The sequence below is a fragment of the Atheta coriaria genome, unplaced genomic scaffold (genome assembly GCF_025399875.1).
Source record: "Atheta coriaria isolate IRGN ID8LTWV9N9 unplaced genomic scaffold, Caltech_Dcor_3.1 hic_scaffold_10_pilon, whole genome shotgun sequence".
NCBI lineage: Eukaryota > Metazoa > Arthropoda > Insecta > Coleoptera > Staphylinidae > Dalotia > Dalotia coriaria.
The window spans coordinates 2,286,530-2,313,268 of record NW_027045452.1 but is presented as its reverse complement, the minus strand read 5'-3'; the positions used below and the strand labels follow the sequence as shown (position 1 = coordinate 2,313,268).

At 37.9% G+C, this 26,739-nt stretch overlaps 2 protein-coding genes and 2 long non-coding RNA genes across 5 annotated transcripts; 1 reads left to right on the top strand and 3 right to left on the bottom strand.

Annotated features, from left to right (window-relative positions):
• The first annotated feature begins 400 nt into the window (after positions 1 to 400).
• On the top strand, positions 401 to 12,556 carry LOC135800617 (uncharacterized). Of its 2 annotated transcripts, XR_010550195.1 has the most exons (4): positions 401 to 674; positions 808 to 848; positions 8,031 to 8,066; positions 11,421 to 12,556. It is a non-coding gene; the product is annotated as an uncharacterized lncRNA (long non-coding RNA). The 2 variants fall into 2 exon arrangements; XR_010550196.1 differs by lacking the exons at positions 401 to 674; positions 808 to 848 and adding an exon at positions 7,689 to 7,924.
• A 4,711-nt stretch (positions 12,557 to 17,267) lies between these two features.
• Positions 17,268 to 18,349, bottom strand: LOC135800624 (uncharacterized). The gene is made up of 2 exons (XR_010550199.1): positions 17,720 to 18,349; positions 17,268 to 17,611 (listed from the first exon to the last, which is right to left on the bottom strand). It is a non-coding gene; the product is annotated as an uncharacterized lncRNA (long non-coding RNA).
• A 272-nt stretch (positions 18,350 to 18,621) lies between these two features.
• fbp (fructose-1,6-bisphosphatase) lies at positions 18,622 to 20,860 on the bottom strand. Its single transcript, XM_065313894.1, has 4 exons — positions 20,612 to 20,860; positions 19,840 to 19,984; positions 19,274 to 19,780; positions 18,622 to 19,049 (listed from the first exon to the last, which is right to left on the bottom strand). Exons 1-4 carry the CDS (start codon positions 20,782 to 20,784, stop codon positions 18,864 to 18,866), a joined length of 1,011 nt encoding a protein of 336 aa, XP_065169966.1. The 5' UTR covers positions 20,785 to 20,860; the 3' UTR covers positions 18,622 to 18,863.
• A 266-nt stretch (positions 20,861 to 21,126) lies between these two features.
• On the bottom strand, positions 21,127 to 23,388 carry LOC135800622 (fructose-1,6-bisphosphatase 1-like). Its single transcript, XM_065313893.1, has 6 exons — positions 23,246 to 23,388; positions 22,629 to 23,143; positions 22,347 to 22,572; positions 22,096 to 22,240; positions 21,529 to 22,035; positions 21,127 to 21,453 (listed from the first exon to the last, which is right to left on the bottom strand). The coding sequence occupies exons 2-6, from the start codon at positions 22,648 to 22,650 to the stop codon at positions 21,259 to 21,261; spliced, it is 1,095 nt and encodes a 364-aa protein (XP_065169965.1). The 5' UTR covers positions 22,651 to 23,143; positions 23,246 to 23,388; the 3' UTR covers positions 21,127 to 21,258.
• Positions 23,389 to 26,739: the final 3,351 nt, after the last annotated feature.

The window sequence follows — 26,739 nt, the reverse complement described above, 5'->3', positions numbered from 1 at the left end:
GAGAAATGCTGATACAATACAATTTATGATTTAATATTGGAATCATACTTGTAAAACGCAGATTTAAATTTGAACATCACGCCTCATCTAGATTTGACTCATTGCATTTCTGTATAAAACTACTACTTGTTTAGACAGGGTAGTGCACGCACACTTTTCCGTACGTGTGTCACATGGACGCTACCATCAAAGTGCGTGACACCTCACTGACTCATAGACAATTCCGCACTGCCTCACATGCGCGCCACACTGTTTGAAACACTTTGTGTTTTTGTGAGGTACTAAAAGTGTCCTCAGATGGCGCGACTATGCAGGTTTACCTAAAAATATTTAAGCGAGTGAATTTTGTTTTGTTGCAACGGTGCGATAACGACGAGAACACATTCGACACTTTCGGTTTGTGTTATTCATTGATATAAGTTCGGTAAATCGCGTTTAATTTCCTTTTCGCTGGTCATAATTGGTGTTAATAAACATGTTTAATCTTTTATCAACTATTTCTCGCGTGTGTAATCTTCGTAATTCTAAATTTTGCGTGTTTAGTTTATTCACGTGTCTGTGAGTCCGTTGCCGTCGGACGACGGCCGCCGATATTTTGTGAACGCCAATAATTAATTGTCTTGTGAAAAATACTTTTATCATCAGCTGATGATTAGGGACTAATGTGCTACCTGGTAAATATTGTCATTTCTATCATTATTATGAGATTAAAAGAAATTTTAATTTAAAACGTGGGTTCCGACGGAACTCCGATTCATGGCACGAAATGCTGTTACCTACTAATGTTTTGTTTCATATTTATTTCAGTATATACCAACATGTCTTCGATTTGCCGTCTTACATAACTGGTAAGTAAAATAATTTTATTATTCATAGAAAGAGTTTACCGTGTACCTAAATTTTAGTTTAGTTTTACATTTTATTGTTTTTCTGCAATGTTTACAAATGACAAAGTTCCTTCTGTAGGAAAAGTAAGAATGGAAATTTGATGTTTTCGTTCTTCTTATCTTTGTAAAATTATTATATCACTTAAATATTTGATGTAAAATCGGGCAAACCTTCAGCATACTAATTTTGAATTACATAAATCGAATTTTAATTTATCTTTAATTGCAATACTTAATCTAAATTATGGGCCTACTACTTGTATAATTCATAATAGCACTAGCATGAAATTAAAATTGTAAAGTAGACTTGTATTGTTTATTTCTACATTTATCAGCAAACGTGGACATTCGATACGAGAATTGTGTTTGTTTTGAACACAATTTATACTTTTTTATTGCTTTGCGAATAGCAACGTCAAAAATTGCCGTGTGTTGTTGTTGTCATTCTCTCACGCCTCGCTATGCTTGTGTTTTAGTTTAGTTTATTCGCGGGCTCCGTGCCTATTGAATTTGTGTACAAAGTCGCGTGCCATCCTTGCGCCGGCTTTACGCATTTGGGCAGCAGGTATTCTTATCATGAATTGTCACGACTGTCTTTGCATGGCTAAGGCACAGCATACTTTGTCATATCGACAATTTTCCCTAAACTAATAATTTTCATCTGTTCCTCTCTTCCTACAATACATTTACGAGATATTCGCGAACGAAAAAATTCGTAAAAAATCGTTCTTTTTAATACTTTTAAATAGGATTTCAGAACTTTTACACCCCGAATTTTATTTTTTGATCTTATCTTATAGAAATTTTTCCAAACTCTCATAATCAGCAATTCGTTGGTAGTTATCGCTTTTAGTTTAAGAGATATTAAATTTTTTCTTAAGAATTAAAATTTCATCTTCCAGATTTCCGTTTTAACTAGCCTATCTTATAGAGAATAGTCCGTAGAATAGTCTCTGCGATTTGTACCCATTTATCTCTTTTAGTTTACGTGATATTCGCGATTGAATAAAATGGTCAAAAATTGAAAAATGTCACTTTTTAGCACTTTTAGTCGCGTTTTTCGTCCTTTTACTGTAGGAAATATAATTATTTTATATTTTCATCTGATAGAGAATTTTCCAGTCTTCCATAATCTACAATTTTCTGCTTGATATCGCTTTTAGTTTAGAAGATAGACACTGTCGGAAATCGTGGAAATAAATTATCAAGTATATATAGATATCCAATTAAACAATGTTATTTTTTTGCTCGTTTTTGATGTTTATATTTCAAATTACAAGAATGCTGAGGTTTTTCTGTTTTTCTTTTGTGTGACGTTGTCGGTCGCTAGGTCAATCAGATGCATATTGCTACCATGTTGCTGCCTTAGGAGGTCCCTTTGGGCTTAATAGACGGTTAGATGGCACTACAATGCACGTTTTTGCGTTAAATATAGCTTGTCGGTGGTAGTGAGTGCACACCGTGTCCGTGTGCGACCATGCGAATTCGCACAAGAGAAAAGTTTGTTTACCTGCAGATATCACATCGTTGTAGTTTATATTGCCATCGTAAATGTAAGCAAGTATTCTTCAATTCGCAAATCATGAATATAACTTACAATTTTACATTAGGTGTAATAGTTTATTATAAAAATCATCATCAGCAAAACATTTTTATCATCAGCAGATCACTTAAGCAGATCTCACTTAAATATTTGATGTTAAATCTGGCACTCTGTCCGCATAAGAAATCATAATTACGCAAATCGAATTTTAATTTTTCATTAATTTATCATTTAATTTTACGCGACAATTAAGTTTTTTTTTTTGGTTTCTAAGCCTTTTCGTTTTGGTTGAATATAATGATCGCACTCATATTAAACTGCGTGTATTATTTTTAATTTATTGAGTACTAGCTGACCTGGCAGACTTTGTTCCGCCTCGCTTTGCTCTTGTGATTGAGAAGCACAAAGTCGAGTCATACTAACACGGCGCTTTTCACGTGCAATTTTTTGTTATTCTTCAGTGCTTTCATTCGCAAACCTTCGAATCCTAGTTGCATTACGGTTTTGTCGGATAAGATTTGATCGTTTTGGTCGCTGCATATTGAGTGGGGAAGCTACGAAGCATCGCACAAAGAAGAGACGGAGAAAACTCGTTTAGTATCTTCCAAAGAAGTTTTCACTTCAAAAAGTATTTAAAAAAGTATCCTACACTTACTAAGTCTTATTCAAACAAACACATCAACCGGGCAACTTCAACTAACACGTACAAACCCACGCACGTCTATGATTAGGGGGACGCTACGAATCGCACGTCTATGCTTAGGGGGAAGCGACGAATTGCACGTCTATGCTTAGGGGGAAGCTACGAATTGCACAAAGGGGAGACGGAGATAATAGAAAACATTATATTTGTGTGCTCTTTTTCTCCCGTAGGCTAAACCATATAAGCGAATATGTTTGTTTCCTTTTAGTGTCGTTTAGTGTTCTCTAAAGGAGTTTTCACTTCAAAAAGTATCCTAGTAACCTTCTCCAAACAAAAACATCAACCGGTCAATTTCAACCCACACGTACACACATACACACGTCTATGCTACGAAGCATCGCACAAAGAGGAGACGGGGATAATAGAAAACTTTGTATTTGCGTTCTCTTATTCTCCCGCAAGATAATCCATATACGCAAATATGTTTGTCTCTTTTTAGTGTCGTTTAGTGCCCTTTTAGAAAAGTTTTCACTTCAAAAAGTATCCTATTACCTTCTCCTGGCCCTAAGCTACCTCTCCACCAATTTTTAGCTAAATTGGATTAGCCGTTCTTTAGTTATAATGGAGTTAACCAACACGACTTTGTTTTATATAGGGTAAAGTACCCAATCATTGGCACTCTAAGAGAGAACTGCATGTCAGTCTGGAATTATATTGTCATAAAATCCCATTTACATTAGTTAATAAACAAAACATGTGACAAAATCAAAGAAAATACTTTAATCTTTGTTTTTTATAACAGTTTATAAGTGATTGAATAATAATAAATAAACATATGCTCAAAATCCAAAAGACTGCAGAAAATCCTATTATTGGCATAGAAAATCTCAATATTGGCCCCTACTCGTCTAATTATTGGCATGTAGTTCAAGTAGGAGATATGTAGGTACCTATCTATCAATAAAGTTGAAAATACTTACTTAACGTATAATTAAAGCAATATTTTATTAATTACATAAGTAATCTATCTTATAGTAGGTATTTAAAATGTGCATAAAAATATTTTGTAATTCAATTTTTATGCCTAGCATAAACACTTTTTCTTATTCAAGCTACTAGTTTCACTTTATCAGTACTTAAATGGCTATCCTTGAGATCTTTTAACATTTATGCTTAACCACCAACAAAATATTAATGAGTCGGATAATGAACCTACTTAAAAACAAATACTCAACATCCCTATTTTATACCCTACCTAGTTCGCAGTGTTCTAGAACCAAGAAGTAACATTAAGTTAATTTCTGTTATTGTTAACTTTTTGTTAGTTCTAATATGACTATCATTATCATGATCTAAATGAATAAAAAAAAACAATATTAGCACTCAATATTCTATTGTGGGCACTACTGCCAATAATTAGCTTTTAGTTATTGGCACGGGTGCCAAGAATAGGATTTTGATAAATTCTTGATCCATATGTTGGCACATGTAATAAATCAATGTGATAAAAGATATATTCAGGAAATATTCTTTGAATCTATTGCCTAAACGTGTAATTAAGCATATCAAATTAATTCAAAAGTATCTATTAGCCGAATAGCTGCGATATACAATGATTAAAAAAGGTCTCACCTTAAGAAAAAAACAAAATAACTACACCAAATCACAAACACAAAATATCCGCTGTTGTATCTAAATCGCCATATTAGTTATTGGAACAGTGTAGTCAAATTTGAACAGAAAAAATATACTATTGTACAATTTAATGCATATCAAACTTGAATTATCTATGGTTTCCTTGTTTTTTCGAATTAAAACATAAAGTGCCAATAATTGGAGGAGTGCCAACGATTGGGTGTTTTACCCTATATATAGATGAGTAGCATATTTAAATATAGGTCCATAATTCGGGCAGAGGTGGCACTAGGATGCATTTATTTGCATTAAGATGATTTGTTTGTGGTAGTATGTGCACATCGTGTCGGTGTGAGATCACGCGATTTTTTTTTTCATTAAAAAGCGAAACAGGATTATTAAAATTATAAAATTGCGATTAATTTGATTCTGATACATTTTGCGACAGTAGTATAATTAAATTTAGTTGCATTTAATTGTGTCATTTATTCTATTAGAATATTGAACTTGTAGTACAGGTGCTAAAAAATGTGGTTGCTTGGAAAATAGTGTGGGATTGTTGAAAATTGGTATTCATATAGATTTCGAGGTGCTCTTTACGAATTTCAACTTTGCCACCTCGTATCTTGTTCGCTCGAGCGACCATCTTGGAAAAATGGTGTCAAAAAACAGTTTTTTGACCATATCTCCTTTCCGACTCTATTTACGATAAACATATCTATATAATAAATTAAACTAGAGAAAAGTTCCTATAATTTATGTAAGTACCTTTTTCTTGTAAAATTAATAGTTTTAGCGTACGGGCGCCACAAAGTCTACTTCAACATTCGTTTTTGTCAAAAACTCATTTCCAGGTCATCATGACTGCTATTTTTGCTTGCTATGATTTGAGGGTGCTCCTGCTCTCCCTCGCTTGTTTGAAAGTTTCGCCGGCCGAGTTTACTTTTGTTTTATTATTTCTTCATTGAGTCATTATTTGATATTTATTGTTCTGAATAGTCGTGTTGTTTGCAGTTTTGATGCCATGGTTGATAACGTAAATTGTTTTATTTGTAAAACTCCATTGCAAGATAGTGAAGTGATTGAAGTGAAAGAAAAAGGATTGGAAACCTTTCGTAAGTCAAGCATTAAAAGAAAGGATAATAAGGGTAAACTTTTAGAGGGATTGAGATCGGTAGTTGTTCACGAGATATGTCGGAAACAATATAATAATGAGAAACTAATCATTGCGTTTAAAAAAGGAAGTGTTGTCACGACTTTTCAACCACAACTGCGATCCACGTGCCCAACATTCTATGCAAACTATGACTATGTAACTATGCAAACTATGTCTTCAAACATCTATAGATATGCCAGCTTCACAAAATCAGCATACAAAAATAAATTTAATATTGCATCGCTACCACCAACTGAAGCCGCAGGCCGATAACATTCGTTCAGAACTTATCACCAAGTTATGTAGTAGTATGGGAATGAACTAAATGCAGAACAATGGGGATGGAAAAGAAAAAAGAATGGGCTAATTCCTGTCATCACACTTGAGCCCCCAGCTCCCGAAACATTGTTAAAACTAATATCTTGCAAATGCAAAAATTAGGATTAGGCCTACTGGGGATACCAAGATAAAAAAACAAACGCGCCACGTACTCTACCTCATGGTGGGGTGGAAATGAGTTTTTGGCAAAAATTAATGTTGAAGTAGATTTTGCGGCGCCCGTACGCTAAAACTATTAATTTTACAAGAAAAAGGTACTTACATAAATTATAGGAAATTTTCTCTAGTTTAATTTATTATATAGATATATTTATCGTAAATTGAGTCGGAAAGGAGATATGGTCAAAAAACTAATTTTTGACACCATTTTTCCAAGATGGTGGCTCGAGCGAACAAGATACAAGGTGGCAAAGTTGAAATTCGTAAAGAGCACCTCGAAATCTATATGAATACCAATTTTCAACAATCCCGCACTATTTTCCAAGCAAAACTACCAAATGACGGTTGATTTGTTGTTGTTGCTATTCTACGCCGCTCGCAGTGTTTACATTACGCGGATTCCAGTCTTATCGCCGGTTGACTGGCGTGCGGTTCATTCTCTTGATTCGCAACATTTCTTGAGATTTTTAATTCCGTGAATCACGCGTGTTATATTTGGTGTTCAGTGCTAATTGCCCTATTCTCTGCGTCCGCGTTCGGATATCCGCAAATATTTAATGTTTCGTGGGTGTTTTGACGAATATGAAGCGTGGAAAGTAAATTGGCTTGGTATTTATTCAAATTATTCCTAAAATCAAAAATAATTGTAGACGTAAAACTTTTAGTTCCCATTTGTCCTTATGAATTATTTCATCTCTTAGATTTTCAATTTAACTAGCTAAGCTAATAGAGAATGGAGTCACTTCTACCACCACCTTCGTAGATTATAAAACTTTTTTATTGCTTTTTAAATAAATTGTTCTGTAATTTTTTTTATAGAACAAGACAATAAAATATATTAAGTTAAAAAATTGTCGCTAAAAGTGCAAATAGGAGAGATTTTTCGTGTTTTCCCCAGATTTTTTGTAAAATCTTTCATTAATTTTTATAATCTAAATTACTGGATTACTACCTATATCATACAGAGATGTCACTGGCATGAATTGTATTGTTTATTTCTATATTTATCGGCAATCGTGGATATTCGGCACATGAATTATGTTTATTTTGAACAAAATTTACTTTTTATCGCTTTCGCCGCGTGGAATGCATTGCATGAGATTCACGAGTGTTGTCGTTGCAATCTCCTCACACCGCGTGCAGCATATTCTAGCTTAGTTTAGATCACATGTATTATGCCTATTGCCATTCGCGCACAAGGTCGCTTGCCATCGACGCACCAGATTTGCGCATCTCTTACTTTCTTATTGTTGATTGTCGCGTCGTTGTTTGCTCGGCTACGGCATGCGCTATCAATGGTTTGCAGCCAGTTTCGTACCGCTCGCTCGTAGGTTTAGACGAGTTTTGCGCGATTCGAATAGTTCGTTTGGACTTCTGCTGTCTAAATTTGCACTTTATTGGATCATCAATCGACAATTTAATTTACATTATTGTACAAAAGTGGAACATATTTGATTGCGTGTCGTATGCATACTTATGCAAGTTACAAGGTTCGGTGTCGGTCTCGGAATGAAACGGATATAGGATGGCCCCAATGTAGATTTATTCATCATTATCCATGTGTAAGTAACTTTTAATTCAACAACACACATCGTATTTTTTATTATGTATGAATATATTATTGTTAAATCATATGAAATGTTTCAACTTCTTTTCTTTTAATTTCAGCACTTGCTGTGCCTTGATCACTGATGCCCACAATTCGTAAGTTTTTAATTCAATTATATATTTCATTTTAATTTACGCGACAAATTCATTGCCTCATTACGTATCTCAAAATGACCGCAAACGTTGGCGCATTCTTCGATTTTTGCAAGACTTGCGGTGGAAATTGGGTCATATCTCGGGGACCATTTAAGGTATTTGCACGTATTTTTTAATTATTTTAAAGTTTCATCGTGGAAATTCAAAGGGGATATATTAAATGCACTTTAGTTAAAATACAATCCACTTGAACAGCCGCACTTAAGTTTTCATACTTTGCACTAAGAAATTCATATTATGCACTATAGATTGTATAACTTATATTTTAATACAATGCACTTATATATTCAGGTTTAAGCTTAAATTTGCTTTGAATCAACTTTTTAAATTGAAACTTTATAATTTGTGGTGGTTAGGTAGGGTACCTTGTTTGGTATTATTTGTGGGGCGGTCGGGGGTAGTGGTGAGGGGTGGTCGGGGGTGGGGGGTGGTGGTTAGGTAGGCTACCTTGTTTGGTATTATTTGTGGGGCAGTCGGGGGTAGTGGTGAGGGGTAGTCGGGGAGTTGGGGGGTGGTGGTAAGGTAAGCTACCTTGTTTGGTATTATTTGTGGGGCGGTAGGGGGGGGGGGGTGGTGGTTAGGTAGGCTACCTTGTTTGGTATTATTTGTGGGGTGGTTGGGGAGGAGGTGGTTGGCGGTTGGGGGTTGGGGGTGGTGGTTAGGTAGGCTACCTTGTTTGGTATTATTTGAGGGGCGGTGGGGTGGGGGGTGATAGAAGGGGCCGGCTAAGAGTACGGCACGTACTTAATACTGCAAGTTTTATAAGTGCAAAGTATTAATTTCATAGTGCAAAGCATTTTATTCAAGTGGAATTCATTTTTCAAAGTGCAAATATTTATTTTTAAGTTCAGTTCTGTATTTTTAAGTGCAAACATTAATTATAAGTGCATTTCATGAATTGACAAGTTAAAAATCGAAAAAATAAAGTTTGTTTAATTACATGCCAAATTCAAATAGGGCGAGAATTAAATTCTCCGTCGGGTGGTATTTAATTGTTGCAGGAATTCGACCTGTAACCCCCGAAAATTAGTATATAAGTGTAAGTTTTTAACCTTTTTTCGTGAAATGTTTGTGTTTTTTCGAGTTTGCACGGGATTTGGGCTACGAAATACTTCAGCTGGGCGTCTAGTGATGCGGAATTAAATTCTCCGTCGGGTGGTATTTAATTGTTGCAGGAATTCGGCCTACAACCCGCGAAAATTGGTATATAAGTGTAAGTTTTTAACCTTTTTTCGTGAAATGTTTGTGTTTTTTTCGAGTTTGCACGGGATCTGGGCGGCGAAATAACTTCAGCTGGGCGTCTAGTGATGCGGAATTAAATTCTCCGTCGGGTGGTATTTAATTGTTGCAGGAATTCGACCTGCAACCCGCGAAAATTTGCCTATAAGTGTCATTTTTCAACCCTTTTTCGTGAAATGTTTGTGTTTTTCGGGTTTGCACGCGCTCTAGGCGGCGTAGTAACAGTAGCGGGGCGTATAGAGATGCGGAATTTAATTCTCCGTCGGGTGGTATTTAATTGTTGCAGAAATTCTAACTGAAACACGCGAAAATTTGCTTATAAAAGTAATTTTTCAACCCTTTTTCGTGAAATGTTTGTGTTTTTTTGGGTTTGCACGCGATCTAGACGGGGTAGTAACTTTAGCGGGGCGTCTAGAGATGCGGAATTAAATTCTCCGTTGGGTGGTATTTAATTGTTGCAGGAATTCGACCTGTAACCCCCGAAAATTGGTATATAAGTGTAAGTTTTTAACCTTTTTTCGTGAAATGTTTGTGTTTTTTCGAGTTTGCACGGGATCTGGGCGGCAAAATAACTTCAGCTGGGCGTCTAGTGATGCGGAATTAAATTCTCCGTCGGGTGGTATTTAATTGTTGCAGGAATTCAAGCTGCAACCCGCGAAAATCTGCTTATAAGTGTAATTTTTCAACCCTTTTTTGTGAAATGTTTGTGTTTTTTCGAGTTTGCACGCAATTTAAGCGGCGTAGTAATTTCAGCTGGGCGTCCAGATATGCAGAATTAAATTCTTGGTCGGATGGTATTTAATTGTTGCAGGAATTCAAGCTGCAACCCGCGAAAATTTGCATATAAGTGTCATTTTTCAACCCTTTTTCGGGAAATGTTTGTTTTTTTCGGGTTTGCACGGGATCTGGGCGGCGAAATAACTTCAGCGGGGCGTCTAGACATGCGGAATTAAATTCTCCGTCGGGTGGTATTTAATTGTTGCAGGAATTCGACCTGCAACCCGCGAAAATTTACATATAAGTGTAATTTTTCAACCCTTTTTCGTGAAACGTTTGTATTTTTCGGGTTTGCACGCGATCTAGTAACTTCAGCCGGACGTGTAGAGATGCAGAATTAAATTCTCCGTCGGGTAGTATTTAATTGTTGCAGGAATTTGACTTGCAACGCGCGTAAAATTGCATATAAGTGTAATTTTTCAACCCTTTTTCGTGAAATGTTTGTGTTGTTACGGGTTTGCACGCGATCTAGGCGGCGTAGTAACTTTAACGAGGCGTCGAGAGATTTTGGAATTACTCCGGCAGGTTGTATTTGTTAGTAGTGGAAGTGACTCGTGTTCAGGGCGCCTTACGAAGCTAGCGGTAGAAGTGACTCGTGGTCAAGGCACCGTATGAAAGTAGCGGTAGAATTGACTCCCATTCAGAGCACCTTATGAAGCTAACGGTAGAAGTGACTCGGGTTTAGGGCACCGTATAAAAGTAACGGTAGTATTTCCTTAAAATCGCTCTGCAAATTTAACTATTTTTAATTTTTTTTTTAAGTTTCTTCGTGGAAATTGGGTCATAGTTTTACCGTGAAAAATTGTGTTGCCGGCACGCACCCACTCTGGATGCCGGATTTTATGTCTTTTCAACATTATATATATATATTGTATTACACCTACATACCTGAATGTTTCTTCTTCCACTCTACGCGTGTATTGCTGTTTGTGTATAAACAACTTTCTTATCGCTTTGAACCAGTTCCACGCTGCGTTCGTGCGACGAACATTCGAGCGTTTCAGTTTGTTCTTATTTGCACACGACTTCTAACCTTTCTTTCATTGCATTTCTATAAATTGCATTTTAACGTTAATTATCTACATAAATACCGACACGTAATGATAATAGACTATTTAGTGTTATGCTTATAATGATTTGTGCGTGAAACGATGGATTTATATTTGTGCGTTTGTCGGTTAAAATATTGCGTATGATACAAGACATTATCCGACGTGTAGACTTAATTGTGTGGCGCAGCACACTTCGTAATCTAACACGTGTTTTTTTCTGTTTCAGTGCTTCCTATGATTACCCTTTGCCCCGGTAAGTTGAAAAATATTATTACATCATTATCACATCGATGTCTTTAGTCGCGTGCAACGAGAGTACCGTAATACTCGTAAGTCAAAATTGTCGCATGCCGTCGGCTGCGTTATCGATTTTGCCTGAGAATGTGGTTTTCACTGTTATTCTCAGCTCTTATTGTTCTTTTGCATTCAAAATACTGTATTCGCGTTGACGCGTTTAAAAGCGATATCAATATCTTAACGCAAATCGTGTATTGTGCCGTTGGTTAGCACGTTGGTTAGGCCGTATCAGGAGACCGCGTCGCAAAGAAAATCTCAATATGCAATAAAATTCATTATGGTGTTTTGTTTTTATAAAAAAGTTGTATATAAATCATCCTACCTTCTCTACTTTTTTTCGGGTTTGCACGCGATCTAGGCGGCGTAGTAACTCCAGCGTGGCGTATAGAGATGCAGAATTAAATTTTCCGTCGGGTGGTATTTAATTGTTGCAGGAATACGACCTGCAACCCGCGAAAATTTGCAAATAAGAGTAATTTTTCAACCCTTTTTCCTGAAATGTTTGTGTTAGTATTGCTTTAAAAGATGTCATATAGAATTATAATTATTAGTAAATGTATTATTTATTATGTTTCCCTCCCCGCACATATCACTTCTAAATATCCAGGAGGAAACAGTTAATAACACTTGTATTTTTGATTTTCTTTTTGTATCACCCTGTATATAAATTTTCTTTAATGTCCAGTGAAAAATGAGCAATCTATATTGTTTTTGGGTGATTTTTTTTTTGAATCGAAAATTTCCTTATGATAACACCTTGTATATAAATTATCCTTTATGTTCAGTGAAAAATGAGATATCTTTATTGATTTGGAGTGATTTTCTTTTTTAATTGAAGATTTTCTTTTGATAACACCGTGTATATAATTTTCCAATGATAACATACAAATACAAGGCGCAATTTGTTATTTGTTATCTTTTGTAATTTCGCAGCCGTTAGCATAGCGCGGCTATGCAGGTCATAAACATGTTTTAAAATGACGTCATGTCTTCTGTAGGTATTGAACTTGCAAGTTCCGAACTTGTATTGTATGTAATTTGTTAATAAAGAAATGTTAAAGGCAATGGCTGTGTCTTATGACTTGTGCACCTCTTCCTTCTATCATTTCAGGTTCAGGTCACAACTTGTAAAGTATTTCTCAGTGTTGTGGTCGGTTCTAAAAGAGACGACACTTGGAAATATATCTACAAGTCCTTATAGGGAGTTCTCCCACTCAGGGGATGATCCCCACTACAGAAATTGTTAAGGTATCCTGTATGATTTGTGTACTCCATCTTTCATTTCAGCTACAGGTCAGAACCTGTAAGAATATTTTTAAGTGTCCCCTCTCTTGAGGCGACTTAAAAATTAGAAATATTTTTACAAGTTCTTAAAAGGATGTCCTTATAAGGAGTTCCCTCTCTCTGGGGATGATCCCCCACCATAAAAATTGTTGATATGCCTGATAATTCCGGGGATGAAGCGCAGAGACTTCGTAGCTGTAGGATGGGCCGGGAGCAATGGACGGATCGAAGCAGTGGGCAGTGGGCAGCGTAGACTGTCTTATAACGACACGTGCCAAAAAATTTAAAAATCTGACCTCCCCCTGTTGCTCTTTCTTCTATCTCCTCCTCTTCTCTACTCTGTTCTCTTCCTTCTGTCTTCTACTCTTCTATTTCTTCTTCCACATCTCCTATTTCTCCGTTCTCCGTTTCTCCACTCTACTTTCTTACTTCTCATATTGCCTTTGCTTGTATTGCAATTTCTCTTATATTTTATTTGAGTTTACATATGCAACCCAAATTACACCTGTTATTTTTATATTTGAGAAAAATGCCTCCTACACCTGAGATTCGATCCGTGTCTACTAGCATGCCAGCAGGTGCACGTATCCACTCGACCACCGAGTGATTTTATCATTGTTATTTGAATCTTCTATTTATGATTCTACTTTATTCAACTTTTTAAAAACAATAACACAACACAAACAACAGCTATGTACTCGTATTGTACACGCTCGACGCACTTAAGATTTATATGGAATATGGTTTAAGACACCAATCCTGCAAACGGCAAAGGGGAAACCAGAAAGAAATGTGAAGAAGTATATAATATTACATTATGTTTTATTAGCAACATTAAAAACTACATACATTTAATTAAAATCGAAAATCATAGACAGCTAGCTCTTAAATCTCCTGAAAATAAAACTTGCCTTGTAAAACGCGCATCTCTAACATTTCTGCGACGGAGAGACTGCGCGGTAGACTCCTTGGCAAAAGTGCTCTTAAACAGGCATCAACGTTGTTTATTTATACTAATTTAAACACACAACACAAAGTGCAAGCAAACAACTTAAAACACAAACAACTACAATACAATACTAAAAACACTATATTTAAATCACATTTAAATACAGTAATACTAGAAACGTTCAGATAAACATGTTCACAACAATAACAAGATATTGTTCCAACCCGACCTAAGCAAAGACCCACGCGTGTGAATTGTAGACCAATGCATGCGCGAATAGGTTAATTAAAATAAAGAAAGTCTGCCCTTTACCGTTCTTTCTCGGCTTCCACGCCGAACATTGTCCATATTTCAAATCTTTGTTCAAATAATATCACAACAAACGCTACAAGACGTTGCATACTACCTGTATCTCGCGAACGTGCAGTGTAAACAAAGTTGATAGCACGCTGCCACCTTGCAATACGCCCAACGAACGCAAAGAAAATTAACGATTTTGTAATAAAACACTAAACACGTTAGTAATAGTTAAATGTTGTCGATGAACAAACAAAAAAAATGCGATTTACCGAATTACAAACTTAAAATAAAATAATCACCGCCGCAAAACACAAGACTGACCCAACCAACGACCGGCACAAAACTGCGCAATCAGTAACGACGAACAACAACACGCGATAATTCTGCGCGCACGCCGCAATAAAACTAGCACTATTTGCAATGAACAAGGTCGCATGCAGGAAGGCCAACTCAATCGCAATAAAAAGTTTCAAAACAACCGCGAAAATCACTTACCTACTTTAAATTAAAGTCAAATTAAAGATACCTACATACATATAGTATGTATTGTCTAATTGCATATTGTCTAATTGCATATCTAGACGTCAAGGTGAAGTTAATACGCGGCCTAGATTGCGCGTAAACCCGAAAAACCACAAACATTTCACGTAAAAGGGTTGAAAAATTACATTTATATGCAAATTTCCGGTGGTTACAGGTCGAATTCCTGCAACAATTAAATACCACCCGACGCAGAATTTAATTCCGCATCTTTAGACGACCCGCTGAAGTTAATACGCTGCCTAGATTGCGCGTAAACCCGAAAAAACACAAACATTTCACGTAAAAGGGTTGAAAAATTATACTTATATGCAAATTTTCGAGGGTTACAGGTCAAATTACTGCAACAGTTAAATACTACCCGACGCAGAATTTAATTCCGCATCTTCAGACGCCCCGGCGAAGTTAATACGCGGCCTAGATCGCGCGTAAACCCGAAAAAACACAAACATTTCACGTAAAAGGGTTGAAAAATTATACTTATATGCAAATTTTCGGAGGTTACAGGTCGAATTCCTGGAACAATTAAATACCACCCGACGCAGAATTTAATTCCGCATCCTTAAACGCCCCGCTGAAGTTAATACGCGGCCTAGATCGCGCGTAAACTTGAAAAAACACAAACATTTCACGTAAAAGGGCTGAAAAATTATACTTATATGCAAATTTTCGAAGGTTACAGGTCGAATTCCTGCAACAATTAAATACCACCTGACGCAGAATTTAATTCCGCATCTTTAAACGCCTCGCTGAAGTTAATACGCGGCCTAGATCGCGCGTAAACCCGAAAAAACACAAACATTTCACGAAAAAGGGTTGAAAAATTATACTTATATGCAAATTTCCGGGGGTTACAGGTCGAATTCCTGCAACAATTAAATACCACCTGACGCAGAATTTAATTCCGCATCTTTAGACGCCTCGCTGAAGTTAATACGCCGCCTAGATCGCGCGTAAACCCGAAAAAACACAAACATTTCACGAAAAAGGGTTGTAAAATTATACTTATATGCAAATTTTCGAGGGTTACAGGTCAAATTACTGCAACAGTTAAATACCACCCGACGCAGAATTTAATTCCGCATCATCAGACGCCCCGCTGAAGTTAATACGCGGCCTAGATCGCGCGTAAACCCGAAAAAACACAAACATTTCACGTAAAAGGGTTGAAAAATTATACTTATATGCAAATTTTCGGGGGTTACAGGTCGAATTCCTGCAACAATTAAATACCACCCGACGCAGAATTTAATTCCGCATCCTTAAACGCCCCGCTGAAGTTAATACGCGGCCTAGATCGCGCGTAAACCCGAAAAAACACAAACATTTCACGTAAAAGGGTTGAAAAATTATACTTATATGCAAATTTTCGAGGGTTACAGGTCAAATTACTGCAACAGTTAAATACCACCCGACGCAGAATTTAATTCCGCATCTTCAGACGACCCGGCGAAGTTAATACGCGGCCTAGATCGCGCGTAAACCCGAAAAAACACAAACATTTCACGTAAAAGGGTTGAAAAATTATACTTATATGCAAATTTTCGGGGGTTACAGGTCGAATTCCTGCAACAATTAAATACCACCCGACGCTGAATTTAATTCCGCATTTCTAGACGCCTCGCTGAAGTTAATACCCGGCCTAGATTGCGCGTAAACCCGAAAAGACACAAACATTCCACGTAAAAGGGTTGAAAAATTACACTTATATGCAAATTTCCGGGGGTTACAGGTCGAATTCCTGCAACAATTAAATACCACCCGACGCAGAATTTAATTCCGCATCTTTAAACGCCCCGGTGAAGTTAATACGCGGCCTAGATCGCGCGTAAACTTGAAAAAACACAAACATTTCACGTAAAAGGGTTGAAAAATTATACTTATATGCAAATTTTCGAAGGTTACAGATCGAATTCCTGCAACAATTAAATACCACCTGACGCAGAATTTAATTCCGCATCTTCAGACGACCCGTCGAAGTTAATACGCGGCCTAGATCGCGCGTAAACCCGAAAAAACCCAAACATTTCACGTAAAAGGGTTGAAAAATTATACTTATATGCAAATTTTCGGGGGTTACAGGTCGAATTCCTGCAACAGTTAAATACCACCTGACGCAGAATTTCATTCCGCATCTCTAGACGCCAAGGTATAGTTACTGCGCGGCCTAGATCGCGTGTAAACCCGAAAAAACAAAAACATTTCACGTAAAAGGGTTGAAAAATTACACTTATATGCAAATTTCCGGGGGTTACAGGTCGAATTCCTGCAACAATTAAATACCACCCGACGTAGAATTTAATTCCGCATCTCTAGACGCCAAGGTATAATTACTGCGCGGCCTAGATCGCGTGTAAACCCGAAAAAACAAAAACATTTCACGAAAAAGGGTTGCAAAGTTACACTTATATGCAAATTTTCGCGGATTGCAAGTCGAATTCCTGCAACAAACAAATACCACTCGACGGAGAATTTAAGTTCGCATCTTTAGATGCCGCGCTGAAGTTATATGATATACCTAAATGCGACATGAAAACTTGTTTATACACAAACAAATACTGATAAGCGAGTGAGGAATTCTGCGTGCGAAATCGAATTAAAAACAACCGGCAAAAATCACTGTGCTCCTATTCTAGCACAATAAAAACAATATTCTATCACATACGCCTAGTGACACCATAAGACCACGTGCCCCAATACGAATTATATGCAAATAAATTATGTTTATTATAGTAAACAAACAATAAATATATGGCAATTCATGCTACAACCAAAAATAACTGACCCACAACCACTGATCTGTATACAGATAGGTAAAAGTGTAGAAATAAAAATGGATACTCAATATAACTTGACCTGATTAGAGGCTAAATGTTAGAGGTAAAGATGCAGAAATAAAAATAAAAATATCATGATGGATTCTCCATAAATGACCCGTTTTCAACCGAAAGTTTTGAAAAAACGAAAAAAGAGCAAAGTGTGGCGGTCAATTTGAGGTACGTTGTGAGGCAATAAATTTGTGTCCAGTTACCAGAGCACAGCAAGTGCTGAAATTAAAAGAAAAGAAGTTGAAATATTTCATACGATTTAAGAATGGTATATTCATACATCAGAGAAAAATTATAAAATGTGTTATTGAATAAAAAGTTACTTACCCAGGAATAATGATGAACAAATCTATATGGGGGGCCGCCATTCTGTACCAGATTCATTTAGCGACCGACACCAAACCATATAACTTGCACTAGTATGCACACGAAACGCGAACAAATATCTACCACTTTTGTGCAATAATGTACATTAAACGCGCAAGTAGTAAATAACATTACTCTAGTATACACAATTAATCAATGGATATATTGAAATATATTGAAAATTTAGAAAGCAGAAGTCCAAACAAACAAAGCAAGTTGGTATGAACACGCCTGGATCAAGCAGTGACCGGCACAAGACTGCCTGCAAGCCATCGATAGCGCATGCTGTAGCCGAGCAAGCAACGACGCGACAGTTTGTGATAAGAAAGCAAGAGATGCGCAAAGCCTTCGCGACGATAGCACTCGACCTTGGGCGCGAATAGCATTTGACACGTTACCTGCGATCAAAACTAAAGATGCAAAGAAGCGGCAACGTGCAGCGTGAGGTGATTGCAACGACGAACACGGGAATGCGATAAGAAAGTAAATTGTGTTCAAAACAAACACATTTCTCGTGACAAATGACCACGTTTGCTGAAAAATATAGAAATAAACAATACAATTCTATTTTATGATTTTTAGTCCATGCTAGTGCCATCTCTGAATTGTATAGGTAGGAGTCCGGAATTTAGAGTATTCAAACTAATGAAAGATTGTAACGATTAAAATTAAAAATGTGTGCTGGTAATACGTTTTCCCAAGTTTCCAGAGAGAAGCAATAATAAACAAAAAACATAATCTAGTTTTTCAGTGCAGATAATCACCAGACCTGAGAAGAACTTAAGGACTGAGGTCTATCAGAATGACGTCAAGAAACCTAAGTTTAAACCTGCACAGGAAACTGTTGCTATTTTAGATATACATTATTTCATTATTAAAATATATTCGGATTCATTTACAAACTAAATTAACAGAAATATAATATAACTTTGACTCACAATTGAGGAGCCAACAACGCATACCACCATTAGAGAAAAATTGCAATTGTAATCAATTGGAGATTTGAATGTTTACACACATTGCCAAAATTATGTGTTGATAAAATTAAATCGATTCAAATCATCAGTTTATAATAATCTGTTTTGGGGTTTTTCCCTAAATAAATTCATGTATACTTTTTAATGTAGGAAAGCACTTCATCGACGTCGTCCTTTGATCCAAGGAAAATTGGAGACCGCTGATGAATGCCTTCTGGAATTATGTCCAAAATGGGTATTTTACCATTAGAAGCAGATCCGCCAGCTTGTTCCATCAAATAGGCCATTGGAATGCATTCGTAGAGAAGGCGAAGCTGAAATAATATATTAATTATCAAGTGAGCTAAACGGCACTTTAATCACGAGATTGATTGTAGACGCTTACAATATTTTTTCTATTTTCACTCTATATCTACGTTTATGTTTATATATTTAAACTTTTACATTTTAAATCATCGGGGCACAAAACCGTGGAAAAAGTGGTGATTTAAAGGTGGAAGTAGAGAAAATATATTTGCAGATCATTAGAAATACACACCTTTCCTTTCGGAGAAGCACTAGTGGCTGGGTACAAAAAGATGCCGCCATATTTAATTGTCCTGTGCACATCGGCCACCATACTACCCACGTATCTAGCACCGTACGGTTTGCCCTTGCTCGGATCCTTCTTCGCTTGAACGTACTCTTTGATGGCATCGTCCCAGATGTACTGGTAGCCCTCGTTAAGAGAATAAATTTTCCCCTTTTTAGGTACGGTCATGTTTGGTTCGGTCAAAATAAACTCGCCCACGGATGGATCCAGCATGAAACCATTGACACCATTTCCGGTTGATAAAACCATCATGGTTGCGCTGCCGTAAAGAGCATAACCGGCTGCTACCAGCTTCCTACCCGGTTGGAGAACATCTTGGACGCATGGCGGTGTGTCGGAATCCTTGCGATAAATTGCAAAAATAGAACCGATGGACACAAGGCAATCAATGTTGGATGAACCATCCAATGGATCAAAGCATACGATGTATTTTCCTTGTTTTTCGGTTTCAATCTGGAATAAAACATCCGTAAAAAACTAAATTTAATAAATTTGTTGTTAGTGGCGAATACCTGAATAATTTGTTCGTTTTCTTCTGATACCAAAATGGCGGTCGTATAGGAAGACGTGAGCATGTTAATAAACAACTCATTGGCCAAAATGTCCAACTTCTTAACTTCTTCACCTTGAACATTTGTTTCCCCAACAGTGCCGAATCTACACACAAACAAAAAATTAATGATATGCGGATTTACACTATTCCAAATTCGATAATCAAAAATCCAAACAACTTTCACAAACTTGATGACATCAACTTGTATATAGCTACTTTATCAATTTGGTAATTATCAAATATTTTGTCTGTAAAATTCCATACGCCTGGAATTTTATATTCAATTTCTTTCACATAATTTTGACTCATTTTATACAATTAACGAGGCAAAACAAATAAAAGTCTCCAACAGCAAAAATGATAACAGAAATCTAATACGATGTATATCAATATACGTTGAAACAAAACGTGACATGACAGTGGTAATTGTATACTTGAACGATCGTAAAATTTCCATGCATTTAAAGACTTTGACCAGGTCACAGAGGACTTTTCAATGTTACCTTGCACATGTAGAAAATTACAAAGTCGCGCGTTGTGACATTGCCTAACTTTCCTACTTTCCACCATAAACAAAACTGCAGACATCAGCAAATTTAGACATGTTGAACATTCAACACATTTTACATTACTTATATAATCTAAGCAATATATGAATAATATTCTGCTATGTCTTATCAGAATTTGCTGATGACTTCTTACACTTACAGATACTACCAGTTTGTACTTACAATTGAGTGATACCGGCTTTGCGTACCGCGCAACTGACAACCTTAACCGCCGTCTGAAGACTGTTTAGCAATTGTGAGAGATCGCCGGTAGCCGATGGACATTTCTTCTGTTCGGCGAGCACGAATCGCGTTAGCGTGATGCAATCCGAATCGAATTGTTGACCCGATGCCATCGTGCGGTTCTATTACAAACGACCACGATTTAACAACTAACTCCGCGACACACGGCGGGCAACTAGGGAGCCGCGGCTTGCGGTGAACACATTTATTCAACGCGGGCATTGTGGGAAGGTTAAAGGCACGCAGATTAGAGTATGTCGTTAATATACGTCACAAACACGTTTCGAGCGGCGCGCAAACATATTTGTTGTTAGATAAGCAGCAAAACAACCAATGAGATCGCCTGTTACCAGCCGGGCCCCTTTCCTTCATTCATTGCCTAATTTATTACTGATAAATGCGGACAATACGCGTAATTTTGATTTAATGTTCGAGATTACATAGAAAATCGTCGATTATTAATTAAATTTGCTTTATGATTTGCTGCGTAATATTTTAATATAAACCATTTCAATAACATAGAATTCTACTCACTGCTACGGTTGCAGTTGCCAGCTCTAAATAGAGGTCTCTAGTAGTATTGAAAGTTACTGCTTTGGTTGGAATTGCTTAAATGTTTGTATTAGTTCGCTCACATCTTCTTGAGATCCAATGAAAAATGGTGTCCGATGGTGAATTTGATCCGGAACAAGGTCCAAAATTGGATTATATCCATCTGTAGCTGCGCCTCCAGCGTGTTCCACGATGAACGCCATTGGATTGCATTCATAAAGAAGCCGCAACTGTCAAAACAAAACAAAATATGAAAGTTACACCATTGAATCATATTAATCTCATGATTAAAAAATCAAACCTACCTTTCCTGCTGGTGATTTTTCTGTAGTTGGATGTATAAATATTCCCCCAAATTTCAGGGTCCTGTGTATGTCAGGAACCAGACTTCCAACGTATCTTAACGAACACGGCTTGTTTTTCGAAGGATCCTTCTTTGAGTCCACATACTGCTTGACTGCTTCCTGCCAAGAAGCCCTGTGTCCCTCATTAACCGAATAAAAACGACCCTTTTTCGGAATCTTCATGTTAGGATCAGTGAGTAGGAATTCCCCGATTGAGTGATCCAGCATGAAGCCATTGACACCACTACCACTACAAAGTACAATTGCTGTAGCGCTGCCGTACAGCGCATAACCTGCTGAGACCAATCTTCTTCCTGGGAGTAGGAAGTCATTCACTGTGGGATTATCGTTGTGTTCCAATTTGTAAATTCCAAACGTGGAACCAATTGATGCTAAACAGTCCAAGTTGGAAGCGCCGTCCAAAGGATCGAAACAAACTAAATACTTTCCACGAGTTTCCGGAGCTACCTATGTTTAAGAAAAACGAAATTATTTATGTAATTTAGATTTGAAATGTTTATCTATTGCCTCAATAATTTTCTCGTTTTCTTCGGAGACCATAGCTCCAACAGTATAAGAAGATGATAACATATTAATGAAAAGTTCGTTGGAGAGGACATCGAGTTTCCTTAGGAGTTGTCCGTGAAAATTAGTAGTTCCATGCAAACCAAACCTTAAATAAAGGTTATAAGGATAGAAAGTTAGGTTAGGAAAAGAATAAGTTGGATTAGAAGAAAGTAACGAAAGAAAAAAAGAAGAACAATTTGTAATTTACATACAATTGAGTGATACCAGCTTTCCTAACTGCAATGTCCACAATTTTCACCACAGTCTGCAGACTGTTAAGTAGTTGTGTAAAATCTCCAGTTGCATGTGGAATCTTCTTTTGTTCGGCCATTATGAATTTTGTTAGCGTGATATATTCCGTTTTTTGTTTACCCGCACCCGCATGTTGTTCTCGAATACTAAGATCTGGATTTTTACGAAACAATAGTGACACAATATCTGTAAAGTGATCAAAATGTATTAAAAGTTAATTTGTCCATGACTTGTGCTCATACTTTTTAATTTCATACAAAACATTTTCTAGTTATTGAAACAGCAACAAAAATTATGACCGAACTGACAAAGCTTAAATTTAAATGTTGCCATAATTTCACTGACAACTAAGCATAAGTTGAGTAAATATTTGATGGAATAGTGTCACCTGCCCGTCACAGTCAGATAAGATTAATCCCTTCTAATTGACGTGCACACGTAAAAGATAAATTGCAAAACATTGTGAGCTTCCGCAAAAAGCCCCAGGCATCGGTTCTGATATAAATTTCGGTAATAATCTGTTACGGCTTCCGGGGTGTCTGTTATGCCCATTTCCCAAACGTTAAATCTATATTTCTATTTCCCTCCGCGTTGCTGGGCGGTGGCGGCAGCCGAGAACGCCACTCGAAACGAGACTCGAGAATGCCATTATCGTTTCCCCCTATTTCGTAGCCCGGACGATTCCCTCTCCTCATAATGCACCTCAGGTCCCCAATAATACGCCCACAGTGCGATGCAAAACGTCAGCAGTCAGGAGCTGAAAATTACCATAAAATGCACTTTATGCTTGGAGCTTTGATAACGAACAAATTGAATTTTTTAATTGGACAAGCAAGCAAAAATATAAACGGAATGTTACCGGGGGCAATCTTTGACTTGGATTTTTGTTGGAGAAACGGTATTAGTTACACCTTTGCGAGCAAACAGTTGGAGCGTTCCTAGAGCACGTACTATAATAGCGCCCAGGTCTTCCTAACAATTCGACGGTGTCGTAGAAATGTTTCACATCCTTTGGATGGCCTATTTATAGCCGGGGGGACGTGCGAAGCGCGCGCGTATATTAGCAGACAAAACCTTTTTGGACATCGCCCTCTCGGCGTTGTCATTTCTTTAGGTAGGTGCCTATTCGGAAAGTCTATGCCACTGAGTGTACCTTCTAGCAAATAGATTTGAAAGCTCGGCTGTAACATATAATGTGACCTGTAACGTTTCCACTACTACTACTACTACTACTACATATACGCCCAAATTACGTTGAACTATTGATACTTGAAAGTTGCTACCAAAAATCCTTGCAATTACTTGCCAAAAAATGGAAAACATGCAACGTAGCGGAATATGTTCTTCCACTACATGCATCATGCGAATTTTGTATTTTGGCTTAGACAAGTGTGAAAACACGCTAAATTCTGTTACGCATGCATATTACATGCAAACAAATCGTGTGGTTTATATTCGTGTAGGAAATTTGATACATGGCACATCCTGCTTCACTGCGAGTGTGTTTCCACGCGGAAAAACTGTTTTTTTTTCACAAATAGTGAAAACACTCACCAAAACAAGAAAAAATCAAAAATTTTATAAGATACAGCAAATTACCTTCTGCTAATGCTAAAAATAAGAAAAATATGAAACAAATCATTTGAAAGTTAAAAAACCCAAGTTTCAACTTTGTTGAAAAATATCCGCGCGGCAAATCGGCTTGTGGCGAATTGCGCGGCTTGACGCATCATTTAAATGATGCGCCATTCAGCGAGTGCTGCGTAGCGTACAAAATCAAAATGGTTTCATTAACAATGCATGAAAACGCCGAGGGTGTTAAAAAAATGATAAGTTATCATGCCAACAGAAATATATTGTATGGAATAAAAAAAAGATTCAACTCGCCAACGAAATAGGGCATTTTAGTAAAATTAAAATGTTTTGCAAAAATGCAATTTTATCCAGTTACAAATCAAATCATTCCGGAGTGCACCCGGTTTTTAGTATTAACTCGCCACGCATAAATAAATCATAACGTCAATTCAATGATGGGGTGGTGGACATACTGGAGGCTTGCAGTCGGATGTTGAGCGCACAATGTTTTGCTGTTGGGTTAACATTTGGACGTCCGGGCGGGCGCACACATGAATGCTGAATGTGGTAATACCCATTCCAGCACGTCCGCCGCCAGCTCGCAAGGGATCGCGCAAAAACACCAACAAATACCCATCCCATGTAAATGTAAATGCCCCGTTTTGAAATGTATGTATGTATCTAGATACATCAATAGACTTGTGTTGGAATGGTGCACATTGCACAAAATGGCGGCCATTGCAGTCTCCTTGAACGAAATTCCGCATCTGTATCAGTTTGATTTGTTGCTGAATTTAATCAACTCGGAATCAATATTTTGTTATTGTGGCGGAGGTGAAATATTTTGATATATAAAAACGGTTCAAGGATGCTTTTACGATGCGCCTTTTTACGGTATCAATTTTCCTCGTGACTTATGAAACGAGTAAAGGTCGAGTTTCGAGGCGAGTCGAGTCGTGTCGGGTTTTTGCTCGTTTTGCCTGTCTCCTCACCCGGCCAGTTCGGTAGTTCGCTCGGTCGCTGTTCACCCGGGTCGGGGTTCCGGCGGCGGCGGCGGCATGGTGCAGCGTATGCAGCTCTACCCCCGTCTGGTCTAGTCTAGTCTAGGGTAGTCTGGTTCGGGGCCAAACACTGCTGCACTCGCACTCGCAATCGCAGCCGACGCCGGCGGTTTTCCAATTTCCCGCAAGCGTCTGGTCTGGCGTGGTGGTGGTGCATGCCCGCCCCCTGCCGTCTGCAGTCCACCACCCCCCATTTCCAACCCGACGCGATATGCGGATGTGCATCGCAATATAATATGATATAGCGCGCTGCAGGGCGATGGGACGACATACAAAATGCATGATAACGTCACCGACACCAACTACAACTACCCTGTAGGACCCCGGCATCATAGATACACTTAACTTCCGAGTGTACGTGCCAACCTGACTAATGTAATCTACGCTCTGCCGGTGCTTTGGTACCTTAACACTCTGTTATTCCCCGTTTGTCATTCGGGCAGACGTTGCGTCGATCTTCATTAGCATGTTGGCCAATGTTAACGCATTTGAATTAGATTAAATGTGCACGCATTGGAAGTAAAACAAATTATTAATTAACTGTCCAAACTTAACCTGAGTAAATTTCAGGGTGATTTATTTAAGTATTGAAATAAATTTTCAAAAAATGATGATGCAATTAGCAAAATTTATTTTTAGTCAAACGTAGCAATTTTTTGACGAATTTGATTTGAAATTTGCGCACCTCTTGTAATTATATGTAAACAAAACGAGAAACTCGTGCGAGAAATACGAATGAATAGATCAAACAAAAAAAGCAAAAAAATCGAAGCTCAGCAAATCCCTCTGACTAAAGAAGAAAGCTAACAAGCAGTCGAAATTACGGAAATAAGATGCTCCACGCGAAATAAAACAAAAGGTGTAAAAAACAGAGAATAATGAAACAGCGCGTTCGTAGGGAGGAGAAATTTAAATTAGTGTTTCAGAGTTTCAATTTTACCGTTTGATGTGCGCATATATTAAAGTATTAAATAAAGTCGTAGCCAGACGTTGCAAAAACACGAATGCAGGCGGCAGCGGTGGCAACATCCCCTCGGAAAATCGTTGGAAAATCCGCCGGCCGGGTTATCCGGCAATGCGCACGCTGGCATCATCCCTCGCCGGCCGGGTGCATTCGTCTCGTCCTCCCGCCGGCTGCTGCCACCCTCCGGACTCGCGGAACCCCTCCACTGCCACCGCCGCCGCCACCTGCACTCGAGTAGGAAGGGAGTAAGGATCGATTCCTGCCGCCGTCGGTCTGGGTCGCTCTCGGTCGTTCACCCAACCCTGGTTTGCAGCGGAGCCGGCAATGCACGTACGTCGCCACCGCCACTACCGCACCACCACCACCAACACGCCGGCCCCCTTTTCGTTTTGTTTCCGCGTGGCGGTGTGTTCCAGGCCTCCGTAAATAGAGGCGTACTACACATCGTAAACCAAGTTATCTGTTTTAAATTTGCTACAAATACAAACAAAAGTATTTTATTTTATTTTTTACTAGTATAGGTACAGTACAGGCAACCAATGATGATCCTGACCCGCAAATAATTTATGTCGTACAAGTTGCCTACTTTACAGAAGCTTAAACGTCACATTGCATCGCCATACACTAGCAACATTTAACGACACTATAAAATGACAATTAACCGCCGTTTCGGTGTCGCGTTGGGTTTGGACGGACCTCGTCTGCGTTTAATTAACACACCATTTCATTACCACCGGTGCCGGCGCGCGCCGT

Excerpts from the sequence above, each read along its gene's own strand:
- fbp (XM_065313894.1), bottom strand. The coding sequence starts at position 20,784 with ATGGCATCGGGTCAACAATTCGATTCGGATTGCATCACGCTAACGCGA. Across the intron at positions 19,985-20,611 it reads AAAGCCGGTATCACTCAATT|ATTCGGCACTGTTGGGGAAA; the intron begins GTAAGTACAAAC and ends GTTTGTGTGTAG. Across the intron at positions 19,050-19,273 it reads GTGCTTCTCCGAAAGGAAAG|CTTCGCCTTCTCTACGAATG; the intron begins GTGTGTATTTCT and ends ATATTATTTCAG.
- LOC135800622 (XM_065313893.1), bottom strand. The coding sequence starts at position 22,650 with ATGTTTTGTATGAAATTAAAAA. Across the intron at positions 22,573-22,628 it reads GTTTTGTATGAAATTAAAAA|ATATTGTGTCACTATTGTTT; the intron begins GTATGAGCACAA and ends ATCACTTTACAG. Across the intron at positions 22,241-22,346 it reads AAAGCTGGTATCACTCAATT|GTTTGGTTTGCATGGAACTA; the intron begins GTATGTAAATTA and ends CCTTTATTTAAG.